Raw genomic sequence first — 12990 nt, 5'->3', positions numbered from 1 at the left:
AGAGACTGAGAGAGAGGGGGGGGAGAGAGACAGAGAGGGAGAGAGAGAGAAGAGAGGAGAGAGAGAGAGAGAGAGGAGAGGAAGAGAGAGAGACGAGAAGAGAGAGAGAGAGAGAGAGAGAGAGAGGGGAGGATGAATACCGCACTCGTCCTCCTTCCCTCCTGCTTGCTTAAGGTCTCAGAGCTCACTCTCTGTTTTTCTTTTCTGTTTTCTTTTGTATTTATTTTTTTCAGTATTTTCTTCCACTGCTGGAAAGGGGGAGAAAAAAGGCAATTCCTTCTCTTGAAATTGGCAGCTGTTTGTTAGTGGGCAGCTGACAATATTTCCTCTCCCAGTAATGAAGGTTGTGGCTGGGGTCAATGCGTTGGGAGGGAACGGAGGCCTGTTTATCCCCCCAAGGCCCAGCGCCACGCGTGTTTTGCTTGGTCTGTGATCTGTAATTGTGGCATTTCCTGAGAGGCACAGGAACAATCCACATTTGTGCTCCGAGAGCCCCCCCCACCCCCCCCCCACCCCCCCCCCCCCCAAAAGACTGTGAGGGAAAATCAAAGAGAGAGAGAAGGCTCTCTCTTTCTCTCTTCCTCTCTCTCTCTCTTCTATTTCTCTCTCTCTCTCTCTTCTATTTCTCTCTCTGCATATCTCTCTCTCTCTCTTCTATTTCTCTCTCTGCATATCTCTCTCTCTTCTATTCTCTCTCTGCATATCGCTCTCTTCTATTTCTCTCTCTGCATATCTCTCTCACTCTCTCTCTCTCTCTCTCTTTGCATATATATCTCTCCCTCTCTCTCTTCTATTTCTCTCTCTGCATATCTCTCTCTTCTATTTCTCTCTCTGCATATCTCTCTCTCTCTTATTTTTCTCTCTCTGCATATCTCTCTCTTCTATTTCTCTCTCTGCATATATCTCTCTCTCTCCCTCTCTCTCTTCTATTTCTCTCTCTGCATATCTCTCTCTCTTCTATTTCTCTCTCTGCATATCTCTCTCTCTCCCTCTCTCTCTTCTATTTCTCTCTCTGCATATCTCTCTCTCTCTCCCTCTCTCTCTTCTATTTCTCTCTCTGCATATCTCTCTCTCTCCCTCTCTCTCTTCTATTTCTCTATCGGCATATCTCTCTCTCTTCTATTTCTCTCTCTGCATATCTCTCTCTCCCTCTCTCTCTTCTATTTATCTCTCTGCATATCTCTCTCTCTCTCTTCTATTTCTCTCTCTGCATATCTCTCTCTTCTATTTCTCTCTCTGCATATATCTCTCTCTTCTATTTCTCTCTCTGCATCTCGCTCTCTCCTTTCCCTTCCCTTTCCTCCCTCGCTCCAAACGTTTGGTTATTTTGGCGAGGACAGTTGAACGGGATGTTTTTTTTGTTATTATTTTTTTGTTCTCCTTATAATTAATAACATTGATGCAAACAGGAAGGTCTAATTGTGATGAATATTTAATGCGCCGGAGAAACATCAGCCTGTTAAATTTACATCAACACAAAGACAACGGCAGGGCAATCCGGCTCTACAAACAGAACACGGCGTCCTTCACTCCCTCCTGCGCTCTCGCTCTCTCTCTCTCTCTCTCTCTCTCTCTCTCTCTCCTCTCTCTCTCTCTCTCTCTCTCTCTCTCTCTCTGTGCCTGGCTCCCGCTTTAAGCTGCTCACAATACAGGCTCTGCTTCAAACCAGAATGGAGATGAAGCACCTGTATTTTAGCCAAGTACAATCTTTTCGGTGGCTTTGCATAATGACTGTTTCTGATCAAACATCAGTGTCATACTTATAAGACAAGTATCAGAAGCATTCATTAGCATGCTAATTATCTTTGCTAACATAGTACTTATAAGTATTATTATTTATAAAAAAAAAAAATATATATATATATATATATATATATATATATATATATATATATATATATATATATATATATATATTATAAAACCTAACTGAATATATTTGTTTCCTCTCTGAGCAGAGAAAATAAGAAAAGCATGAAGTCAGTCATTGTGAACAGTCCCAACCAGGCTCAGGCCTGCTACAGCTCCCTCCTATCCAGTCTCATGCTATATCGGTCAAGTGATTTACAAGTGTGAATTCCTCAGGGATAAAGGACCAGAGAGCTGGACGTATTAGGCATTCAAACACCAAAATAGTGTATGAGAGCTTCCTACGGTGTAACAGCTCTACAAACAATGTTTTGTTTTAACCCTTAGAGACCCACGTGGATCAATTTTTTGTGTGTGTTTTGTTGGGAGGGGGGGGGGGGGTTGTCTTTTAGGGGGGAGATAGCAGGTCAACAGTATGTACCACTTATAAGTGGTTTACATCATCTGGAAGCTGGAAACCTGAAGATTAATTTGAGATGCAGCGCTGTGTGTCAAGTTTTTCTAGTCGTAAATCATCTAGACATAAATCGTAGGCATCTATTCAAATTTGGAAGATTTAGGACATTATGATTGGAAGTTTATAGTATGTAAGTAAGGGCTTAGGACATTATGGTGGAGGTTTAGAGTGTATAAGGGCTTAGGAGATTATGATGGAGGTTTAGGGTGTATAAGGGCTTAGGACATTATGGTGGAGGTTTAGGGTGTATAAGGGCTTAGGACATTATGGTCGGAAGTTTAAAGTGTATAAGGGCTTAGGACATTATGGTTGGACGTTTAGAGTGTATAAGGGCTTAGGACATTATGGTGGAAGTTTAGAGTGTATAAGGGCTTAGGACATTATGGTGGAAGTTTAGAGTGTATAAGGGCTTAGGACATTATGGTCGGAAGTTTAGAGTGTATAAGGGCTTAGGACATTATGATTGGACGTTTAGAGTGTATAAGGGCTTAGGACATTATTATTGGACGTTTAGAGTGTATAAGGGCTTAGGACATTATGATTGGAAGTTTAGAGTGTATATGGGCTCAGAAAATTATGATGGAAGCGTATGATGGCCATTCCCATGCTCAATTATGTCTCATAAGTTGTTGCAGCAATTATTGGGTTAATAACATTTGTTACACAGATTTGGTGCACCATTGATAAACATGGTCATAAATCCCTTCAAAATACAGCATTAAGACACCAAGATCTTGAGGAACACCATAGAAAATGCATGCTGCATTGATATTTGAATATTCCTGTAAGAATAGCATTTTTCTGTGATTGGATGGTAAGCAGTTCTGTTCTGGAAGATACTCAGAACCCCCCCCCCCTCATCTCTTGTCAATAAAAGGAACGCCATACATTCCCTGAATGCCCTATGTCTCTAACCTGTGGTTGTAAAGTTTAATGAGGCTGTGATTATCCTAGAGGTCACAATAGGTAATTTTTTATCCAGTGAGGTCAAGTTTACAAAATTGGTCTCACTACAATGAAATGGCTACTATGGGGACTGATATCATCACACATGAATTACAGTATGTGCTCATTGGATCCACAAGAGTCTCTGCTTTTCCAGTCATACCCAATTTATGCAATGCCGAGACTGTTTAGGGACCCCGGTATACAGTATGCAGAAATATTCAAATAAATTTTTTTTTTAGAACAGGGCAGAAAATAACACATTTACACTGCATGCAAAAGAAAACAAGCGCCCCCGCGGGTCTCTTGAGGGTTAAATCAGTTAATGTTTCTGTGAAATGATATACATATCCACAAACAAAAAGCGCTCGTACAGAACTGCGATAGGCCCGGGGCTCGCTGAGAGGGAGACAGCTGTGGTTCCCAGACGTGTTTCATGGCCCCGCGGTGCTGAGCGGGGGCCATATTTCTCCCGCGTATTATCAGGATGACTTCTGCTGGCCACCCTGTCACAGGAGAGCGCTTGATATAAACAAGAGATTGCTACGACACCCAGTAATCAATATTAGGATGGCTTCAGTACCAAACATCATTTGTCTCGGCGACCCATTCCTTTGACCAAACGAAGCATTAATTCAAATCGTAAATCTGAGCTGATTTAAATCCGGCGGAGGGCGAGCGAGGGAGGGAGAGAGAGAGAGAGAGAGAGAGAGAGAGAGAGAGAGAGAGAGAGAGAGAGAGAGAGAGAGAGGGCCGCTGTCTTGCCTGCCTGCCCCTCTAATGATTTATTTTCTACATTTCTGCGAGCGAGAGATTTGTCCATACTCACTGACAGGTCACCTTCAAACGCCAGTGGCAGACTGTTCATCACCAATGCAGACGAGCATCTCATCGCTGCGAGTAAATATTAAAGGAAAAGAATCCAATTGATTGTGGATGGGGCCGAGAGGCGTCGCCGCCATATATTTCACTCAGAGAGCTAATGCCGTGGCCCCCGCTCGCCCGCGCCGCGCTTCCCTTCCGCCAGAATTATGATTCCGGCGGGACCCGTGTGACTGGCTCTCGGGGCTCAAGGTTACAATTTGAATTGTAAAAAGATAAAACAGTTTCTTATTAGCTCCATTGCCGTAGCCTTGCGCTTTCGTATTCACATTTATCTTTATTTCCGTGACCTCGCAGAATCGTATTCTTTTATTTTTTTCTCCTCCTCCTCCCCCCCCCTCCCTCCTGCTCTCTCTCTGTCTCTCTCTCTCTCTCTCTCTCTCTCTCCTCTCTCTCTCTCTCTCTCTCTCTCTCTCTCTCTCTCTCTCTCTCTATTCTCTCGGAGTGATGACCTCAGAGTTTATGTATTTCGCTTTGTTAAATCTGCTCGGGAACACATCCTGTTTTTTTTACCCCGAGCGTGCGCACGCCAAAATCGTTCCGCGGTGTCAAGTGTTGCCGTCGAAATGCGCGCGGGAATCGAGCCACTTAGTGCAGCGAGTGAATGGAAACCACCATTTAGCAAACCAAAGCTTCGGGGATTACATTCAGTTTATAATTTGTAATGGGCTCATGATTCCACACAACATTATCATTCTCTAGGAACACACTAAGTGGCTCTGTGTGATATTACAAAAATCCGTCTACATTTTAGGGCTAATAATTAATTGAAACGGCACATAGTGAAAAACCCGGCTCTCACAGCAATTCAATTAGTCCTCTGTTAAAAGCTGATAGCTTCGGGAAACTGTGTTCTCACTCTGCCTTTATGAGCCTTTCAACAGAGAAGGCTTCAACGTGTGAATATAGAGGACTTACCTTTAACCAAGGTGCATAATTGCAGTATTAACAGGGTTTTTTAAACCCCACGAATGCATAATGAACTGCGACAATAAGATATGTGCGTCTAACAGGCTACACGAGAGTAGATACCTGCCTTAGGGGATTCAAAATAAGGTAACACAATTACACGAGTCAATCACACCTCGTGTATCTTTGGTTTTAAACAAGCTGTATGCAGGGGATCCGTTGATGATGATGACAACGATATATGGAGCGAGAGATGGTGGCGAGTGTTTAAGTGTGTGTGTGTATGAGTGTGTGTGTGTATTTGTGTTCTTCTGCCTGAGTGCAAGCATGCATGTGTGTGTATGCTTGGGTTTGCTTGTGTGTATGTGTGTGTGCATGCATCCAACCATCACATGCACATTCCCATGCAGATGTATAGTTCTTAGGACATCCATGTGTATTTTCAGCACATGCAAGCTTTTGTGTACCGGATGTGTGTGTGTGTGTGTGTGTGTGTGTGTGTGTGTGTGTGTGTGTGTGTGTGTGTGTGTGTGTGTGTGTGTGTGTGTGTGTGGTGTGTGTGTGTGTGTGTGTGTGTGTGTGTGTGTGTGTGTGTGTGTGTGTGTGTGTGTGTGTGTGTGTGTGTGTGTGTGTGTGTGTAGGGACAATTCACTGTTCTCTGATATTTCAGCAAACACCCCCGATGTTGTTGTTGTTAATGAGAATAACAGAGAGGTTCTCATCCTAGAAGTTGGCTGCACGTTTGACTACAGTCTAGAGGAAGCCTTTACAACCAAAATGTTAAAGTATCAACTGTTAGAGCATACCATATCACAACTCGGCTACAACTGTAAACTTTTAGTCTTCATATTTGGAAGCCTGGGTCATGTTTATAAGTTGGGTGTTAGAGGTCTTCAGATGGCCGGTCTTCCAAAGAGAAGAGCCAAACAATTAGCAAGATATTGCTCAGTGTCAGCAATTATTGGCAGCCGCGCAATTTGGAGAAGACGCTGCTATCTGTATCCATGAGCTGTGTGTTGATTGTCAGGTTCATCATCCATGTGTGTGTGTAACTTTGGTTGCCATTGTCAATTTGGGCACGAATGTATCAGAATAACCCACAATGTACAAGTGCACTGATACTATTTGTGTCCTTTAAACATTGTCTTTATGTGGACATAAATAAAGATTCTAAGTGTGTGTGTGAATGGCGTCCTCACCGCTCAGGTCTCCGTTCTCTATGTCGACGCCATGCTGGTTGGCGTTGCCGTGGTAGCCGCTCATCACCTCCAGCTTGATCTTCTTCAGCTTCATGGCCTCAGCGATGGCAGCGTTGGCAGCTGCTGCCGCCGCGGCTGTCAGGCCTGGAGAGAGAGGAGGGAGGGGAGACACGGCACTTAGAGACCTCTGCACGTCTGACACGCCCCCCCCCCCCCCCCCCCCCAGCCACAGAACCAACCACACACACACACATGCACACACACACACACACACACACACACACACACACATGCACACACACACACACACACACACATGAGTGAAATAATTCAGTAAATGATGCTATGCTGGGGGTTCGCAAACGTCAGAAGTCCTGCCTCTAAATAGATTGATTTTGATTGATTGATGTTTGATTTTGTCCCCAGATTCTTTGTTTGTTGTCTCAGTTCAGCATTGCCTAACTGTCAAATTTAGATTAGATTAGATTAGATTCAAATGTATTGTCATTCATTATACAGCACAAAAAAAGGTTTGGCGTCAGACTAGAGTGCAATAGTAATATACAATGTACAGGTGATTAAAACTGGGTATAAAATATATAAATGAGTACTACTGAGTGTAGTGCTAATCAGATGTATATACAGTACAGTGAGTAGTAGTATTATTATGTGTACAGTGATACAGGTATAAAGACACTATGGTAGTAGTCATACTGGCCAGCACGGTATCTAGTAAGAGTAGGTAAGGGATATATACAGATACAGATATAGTATCTACAGCTATGTAAACATTATTTTATGCAGATATGTACAGACAGATGTGGATACATTCAAACTAGTGTAATGTAGGTGGGGAGAGACCAGAGGAGAGACCAGAGGAGAGACCAGAGGAGAGACCAGAGGAGACACCAGAGGAGACACCAGAGGAGAGACCAGAGGAGACACCAGAGGAGACACCAGAGGAGGCACTAGAGGAGAGACCAGAGGAGACACCAGAGGAGACACCAGAGGAGAGACCAGAGGAGGCACTAGAGGAGACACCAGAGGAGAGACCAGAGGAGACACCAGAGGAGACACCAGAGGAGAGACCAGAGGAGGCACTAGAGGAGACACCAGAGGAGAGACCAGAGGAGACACCAGAGGAGACACCAGATGAGAGACCAGAGGAGAGACCAGAGGAGAGACCAGAGGAGACACCAGAGGAGACACCAGATGAGAGACCAGAGGAGAGACCAGAGGATAGACCAGAGGAGAGACCAGAGACACCAGAGGAGCGACCAGAGGAGACACCAGAGGAGAGACCAGAGGAGAGACCAGAGAGACCAGAGGAGACACCAGAGGAGAGACCAGAGAGACCAGAGGAGAGACCAGAGGAGACACCAGCGGAGACACCAGAGGAGAGACCAGAGGAGAGACCAGATGATACACCAGAGAGACCAGAGGAGAGACCAGATGAGAGACCAGAGGAGACACCAGAGAGACCAGAGGAGACACCAGAGGAGAGACCAGAGGAGAGACCAGAGGAGACACCAGAGGAGAGACCAGAGGAGAGACCAGATGAGACACCAGAGGAGGCACTAGAGGAGACACCAGAGGAGAGACCAGAGGAGAGACCAGAGGAGAGACCAGAGGAGGCACTAGAGGAGACACCAGAGGAGAGACACCAGAGAGACCAGAGGAGAGACCAGAGGAGAGACCAGAGGAGAGACCAGAGTAGAGACCAGAGGAGAGACCAGAGGAGAGACCAGAGGAGGCACCAGAGGAGACACCAGAGGAGACACCAGAGGAGAGACCAGAGGAGAGACCAGAGACACCAGAGGAGACACCAGAGAGACCAGAGGAGACACCAGAGGAGAGACCAGAGACACCAGAGGAGACACCAGAGGAGACACCAGAGGAGACACCAGAGGAGACACCAGAGAGACCAGAGGAGACACCAGAGGAGAGACCAGAGACACCAGAGGAGACACCAGAGGAGACACCAGAGGAGAGACCAGAGGAGGCACCAGATGAGACACCAGAGAGACCAGAGGAGAGACCAGAGGAGACACCAGAGGAGAGACCAGAGGAGACACCAGAGAGACCAGAGGAGACACCAGAGGAGAGACCAGAGGAGAGATCAGAGGAGAGACCAGAGGAGAGACCAGAGGAGACACCATAGGAGAGACCAGAGGAGACACCAGAGGAGACACCAGAGGAGAGACCAGAGGAGAGACCAGAGGAGACACCAGAGGAGATACCAGAGGAGACACCAGAGGAGAGACCAGAGGAGAGACCAGAGGAGACACCAGAGGAGAGACCAGAGGAGACACCAGAGGAGACACCAGAGGAGAGACCAGAGGAGGCACTAGAGGAGAGACCAGAGGAGAGACCAGAGGAGACACCAGAGGAGAGACCAGAGGAGACACCAGAGGAGAGACCAGAGGAGAGACCAGAGGAGACACCAGAGGAGAGACCAGAGAAGACACCAGAGGAGGCACTAGAGGAGAGACCAGAGGAGACACCAGAGGAGAGACCAGAGGAGAGACCAGATGAGAGACCAGAGGATACACCAGAGAGACCAGAGAGACCAGAGGAGAGACCAGAGGAGAGACCAGAGGAGAGACCAGAGGAGACACCAGAGGAGAGACCAGAGAGACCAGAGGAGACACCAGAGGAGAGACCAGAGGAGACACCAGAGGAGAGACCAGAGGAGACACCAGAGGAGACACCAGAGGAGAGACCAGAGGAGGCACTAGAGGAGAGACCAGAGGAGACACCAGAGGAGAGACCAGATGAGACACCAGAGGAGACACCAGAGGAGAGACCAGAGGAGACACCAGAGGAGACACCAGAGGAGAGACCAGAGGAGACACCAGAGGAGATACCAGAGAGACCAGAGGAGACACCAGAGGAGAGACCAGAGGAGAGACCAGAGGAGACACCAGAGGAGATACCAGAGGAGACACCAGAGGAGACACCAGAGGAGAGACCAGAGGAGAGACCAGAGGAGACACCAGAGGAGAGACCAGAGGAGAGACCAGAGGAGAGACCAGAGGAGACACCAGAGGAGAGTCCAGATGAGACACCAGAGGAGAGACCAGAGGAGAGACCAGAGGAGACACCAGAGGAGAGACCAGAGGAGAGACCAGAGGAGACACCAGAGGAGACACCAGAGAGACCAGAGGAGACACCAGAGGAGAGACCAGAGGAGACACCAGAGGAGACACCAGAGGAGACACCAGAGGAGACACCAGAGGAGAGACCAGAGGAGAGACCAGAGGAGACACCAGAGGAGATACCAGAGGAGACACCAGAGGAGAGACCAGAGGAGAGACCAGAGGAGACCCAGAGAGACCAGAGGAGACACCAGAGGAGAGACCAGAGGAGACACCAGAGGAGAGACCAGAGGAGAGACCAGAGGAGATACCAGAGGAGACACCAGAGGAGATACCAGAGGAGACACCAGAGGAGAGACCAGATGAGAGACTAGAGGAGCCACCAGAGGAGATACCAGAGGAGACACCAGAGGAGACACCAGAGGAGAGACCAGAGGAGACACCAGAGGAGACACCAGAGAGACCAGAGGAGAGACCAGAGGAGACACTAGAGGAGATACCAGAGGAGACACCAGAGGAGAGACCAGAGGAGACACCAGAAAGACCAGAGGAGAGACCAGAGGAGACACTAGAGGAGATACCAGAGGAGACACCAGAGGAGAGACCAGAGGAGACACCAGAGGAGACACCAGAGGAGAGACCAGAGGAGAGACCAGAGGAGGCACCAGAGGAGAGACCAGAGGAGAGACCAGAGGAGAGACCAGAGAGACCAGAGGAGGACACCAGAGGAGAGACCAGATGAGACACCAGAGAGACCAGAGGAGACACCAGAGGAGACACCAGAGAGACCAGAGGAGAGACCAGAGGAGAGACCAGAGGAGAGACCAGAGGAGGCACTAGAGGAGACACCAGAGAGACCAGAGGAGAGACCAGAGGAGAGACCAGATGAGACACCAGAGAGACCAGAGGAGAGACCAGATGAGACACCAGAGAGACCAGAGGAGACACCAGAGGAGACACCAGAGAGACCAGAGGAGAGACCAGAGGAGAGACCAGAGGAGACACCAGAGGAGAGACCAGAGGAGACACCAGAGAGACCAGAGGAGAGACCAGAGAGACCAGAGGAGAGACCAGAGGAGACACCAGAGGGAGAGACCAGAGGAGAGACCAGAGGAGACACCAGAGGAGAGACCAGAGGAGACACCGGAGGAGAGACCAGAGGAGAGACCAGATGAGACACCAGAGGAGAGACCAGAGGAGAGACCAGAGACACCAGAGGAGAGACCAGAGGAGAGTCCAGATGAGACACCAGAGGAGAGACCAGAGGAGAGACCAGAGGAGACACCAGAGGAGAGACCAGAGGAGAGACCAGAGGAGACACCAGAGGAGACACCAGAGAGACCAGAGGAGACACCAGAGGAGAGACCAGAGAGACCAGAGGAGACACCAGAGGAGACACCAGAGGAGACACCAGAGGAGAGACCAGAGGAGACACCAGAGAGACCAGAGGAGAGACCAGAGAGACCAGAGGAGAGACCAGAGGAGACACCAGAGGAGAGACCAGAGGAGAGACCAGAGGAGACACCAGAGGAGACACCAGAGGAGAGACCAGAGGAGACACCGGAGGAGAGACCAGAGGAGAGACCAGATGAGACACCAGAGGAGAGACCAGAGGAGAGACCAGAGACACCAGAGGAGAGACCAGAGGAGAGTCCAGATGAGACACCAGAGGAGAGACCAGAGGAGAGACCAGAGGAGACACCAGAGGAGAGACCAGAGGAGAGACCAGAGGAGACACCAGAGGAGACACCAGAGAGACCAGAGGAGACACCAGAGGAGAGACCAGAGAGACCAGAGGAGACACCAGAGGAGACACCAGAGGAGACACCAGAGGAGACACCAGAGGAGAGACCAGAGGAGAGACCAGAGGAGACACCAGAGGAGATACCAGAGGAGGACACCAGAGGAGAGACCAGAGGAGAGACCAGAGGAGACACCAGAGAGACCAGAGGAGACACCAGAGGAGAGACCAGAGGAGACACCAGAGGAGAGACCAGAGGAGAGGACCAGAGGAGAGACCAGAGGAGACACCAGAGGAGACACTAGAGGAGATACCAGAGGAGACACCAGAGGAGAGACCAGATGAGAGACTAGAGGAGCCACCAGAGGAGATACCAGAGGAGACACCAGAGGAGACACCAGAGGAGAGACCAGAGGAGACACCAGAGGAGACACCAGAGAGACCAGAGGAGAGACCAGAGGAGACACTAGAGGAGATACCAGAGGAGACACCAGAGGAGAGACCAGAGGAGAGACCAGAGGAGACACCAGAAAGACCAGAGGAGAGACCAGAGGAGACACTAGAGGAGATACCAGAGGAGACACCAGAGGAGAGACCAGAGGAGACACCAGAGGAGAGACCAGAGGAGAGACCAGAGGAGACACCAGAGGAGACACCAGAGGAGAGACCAGAGGAGAGACCAGAGGAGAGACCAGAGGAGAGACCAGAGGAGGCACTAGAGGAGACACCAGAGAGACCAGAGGAGAGACCAGAGGAGAGACCAGATGAGACACCAGAGAGACCAGAGGAGAGACCAGATGAGACACCAGAGAGACCAGAGGAGACACCAGAGGAGACACCAGAGAGACCAGAGGAGAGACCAGAGGAGAGACCAGAGGAGACACCAGAGGAGAGACCAGAGGAGACACCAGAGAGACCAGAGGAGAGACCAGAGAGACCAGAGGAGAGACCAGAGGAGACACCAGAGGAGAGACCAGAGGAGAGACCAGAGGAGACACCAGAGGAGAGACCAGAGGAGACACCGGAGGAGACACCAGAGAGACCAGAGGAGACACCAGAGAGACCAGAGGAGACACCAGAGAGACCAGAGGAGACACCAGAGGAGAGACCAGAGGAGAGACACCAGAGGAGACACCAGAGGAGACACCAGAGGAGAGACCAGAGGAGAGACCAGAGGAGACACCAGAGGAGAGACCAGAGGAGAGACCAGAGGAGACACCAGAGGAGAGACCAGAGGAGAGTCCAGATGAGACACCAGAGGAGAGACCAGAGGAGAGACCAGAGGAGACACCAGAGGAGAGACCAGCGAGACCAGAGGAGACACCAGAGGAGAGACCAGAGAGACCAGAGGAGACACCAGAGGAGACACCAGAGGAGAGACCAGATGAGACACCAGAGGAGACACCAGAGGAGAGACCAGAGGAGAGACCAGAGGAGAGACCAGAGGAGACACCAGAGGAGAGACACCAGATGAGAGACCAGAGGAGACACCAGAGGAGATACCAGAGGAGACACCAGAGGAGAGACCAGATGAGAGACCAGAGGAGACACCAGAGAGACCAGAGGAGAGACCAGAGGAGAGACTAGAGGAGCCACCAGAGGAGATACCAGAGGAGACACCAGAGGAGACACCAGAGGAGAGACCAGAGGAGAGACCAGAGGAGACACCAGAGGAGACACCAGAGGAGAGACCAGAGGAGAGACCAGATGAGACACCAGAGAGACCAGATGAGACACCAGAGAGACCAGAGGAGACACCAGAGGAGACACCAGAGAGACCAGAGGAGAGACCAGAGGAGACACTAGAGGAGATACCAGAGGAGAGACCAGAGGAGAGACCAGAGGAGAGACCAGAGGAGACACCAGAGAGACCAGAGGAGACACCAGAGG

The 12990-nt window shown here is 49.6% G+C and overlaps 1 protein-coding gene across 1 annotated transcript in view; it reads right to left on the bottom strand.

The window, feature by feature from the left end:
* dachd (dachshund d) overlaps positions 1 to 12990 on the bottom strand; it is a 129559-nt gene that overhangs the window by 81739 nt on the left and 34830 nt on the right. The window contains exon 3 of the mRNA XM_084311471.1: positions 6262 to 6405. Coding sequence (XP_084167597.1) covers positions 6262 to 6405 — 144 coding nt within the window. The remainder of the gene's footprint in view (positions 1 to 6261; positions 6406 to 12990) is intronic.

The sequence above is a fragment of the Notolepis coatsorum genome (assembly GCF_963971535.1).
Source record: "Notolepis coatsorum genome assembly, chromosome: 3".
In the NCBI taxonomy this organism is placed as follows: Eukaryota; Metazoa; Chordata; class Actinopteri; order Aulopiformes; family Paralepididae; genus Notolepis; species Notolepis coatsorum.
Note: the sequence above shows the minus strand (reverse complement) of the source record. Positions and strands in the feature narration are given on the sequence as shown.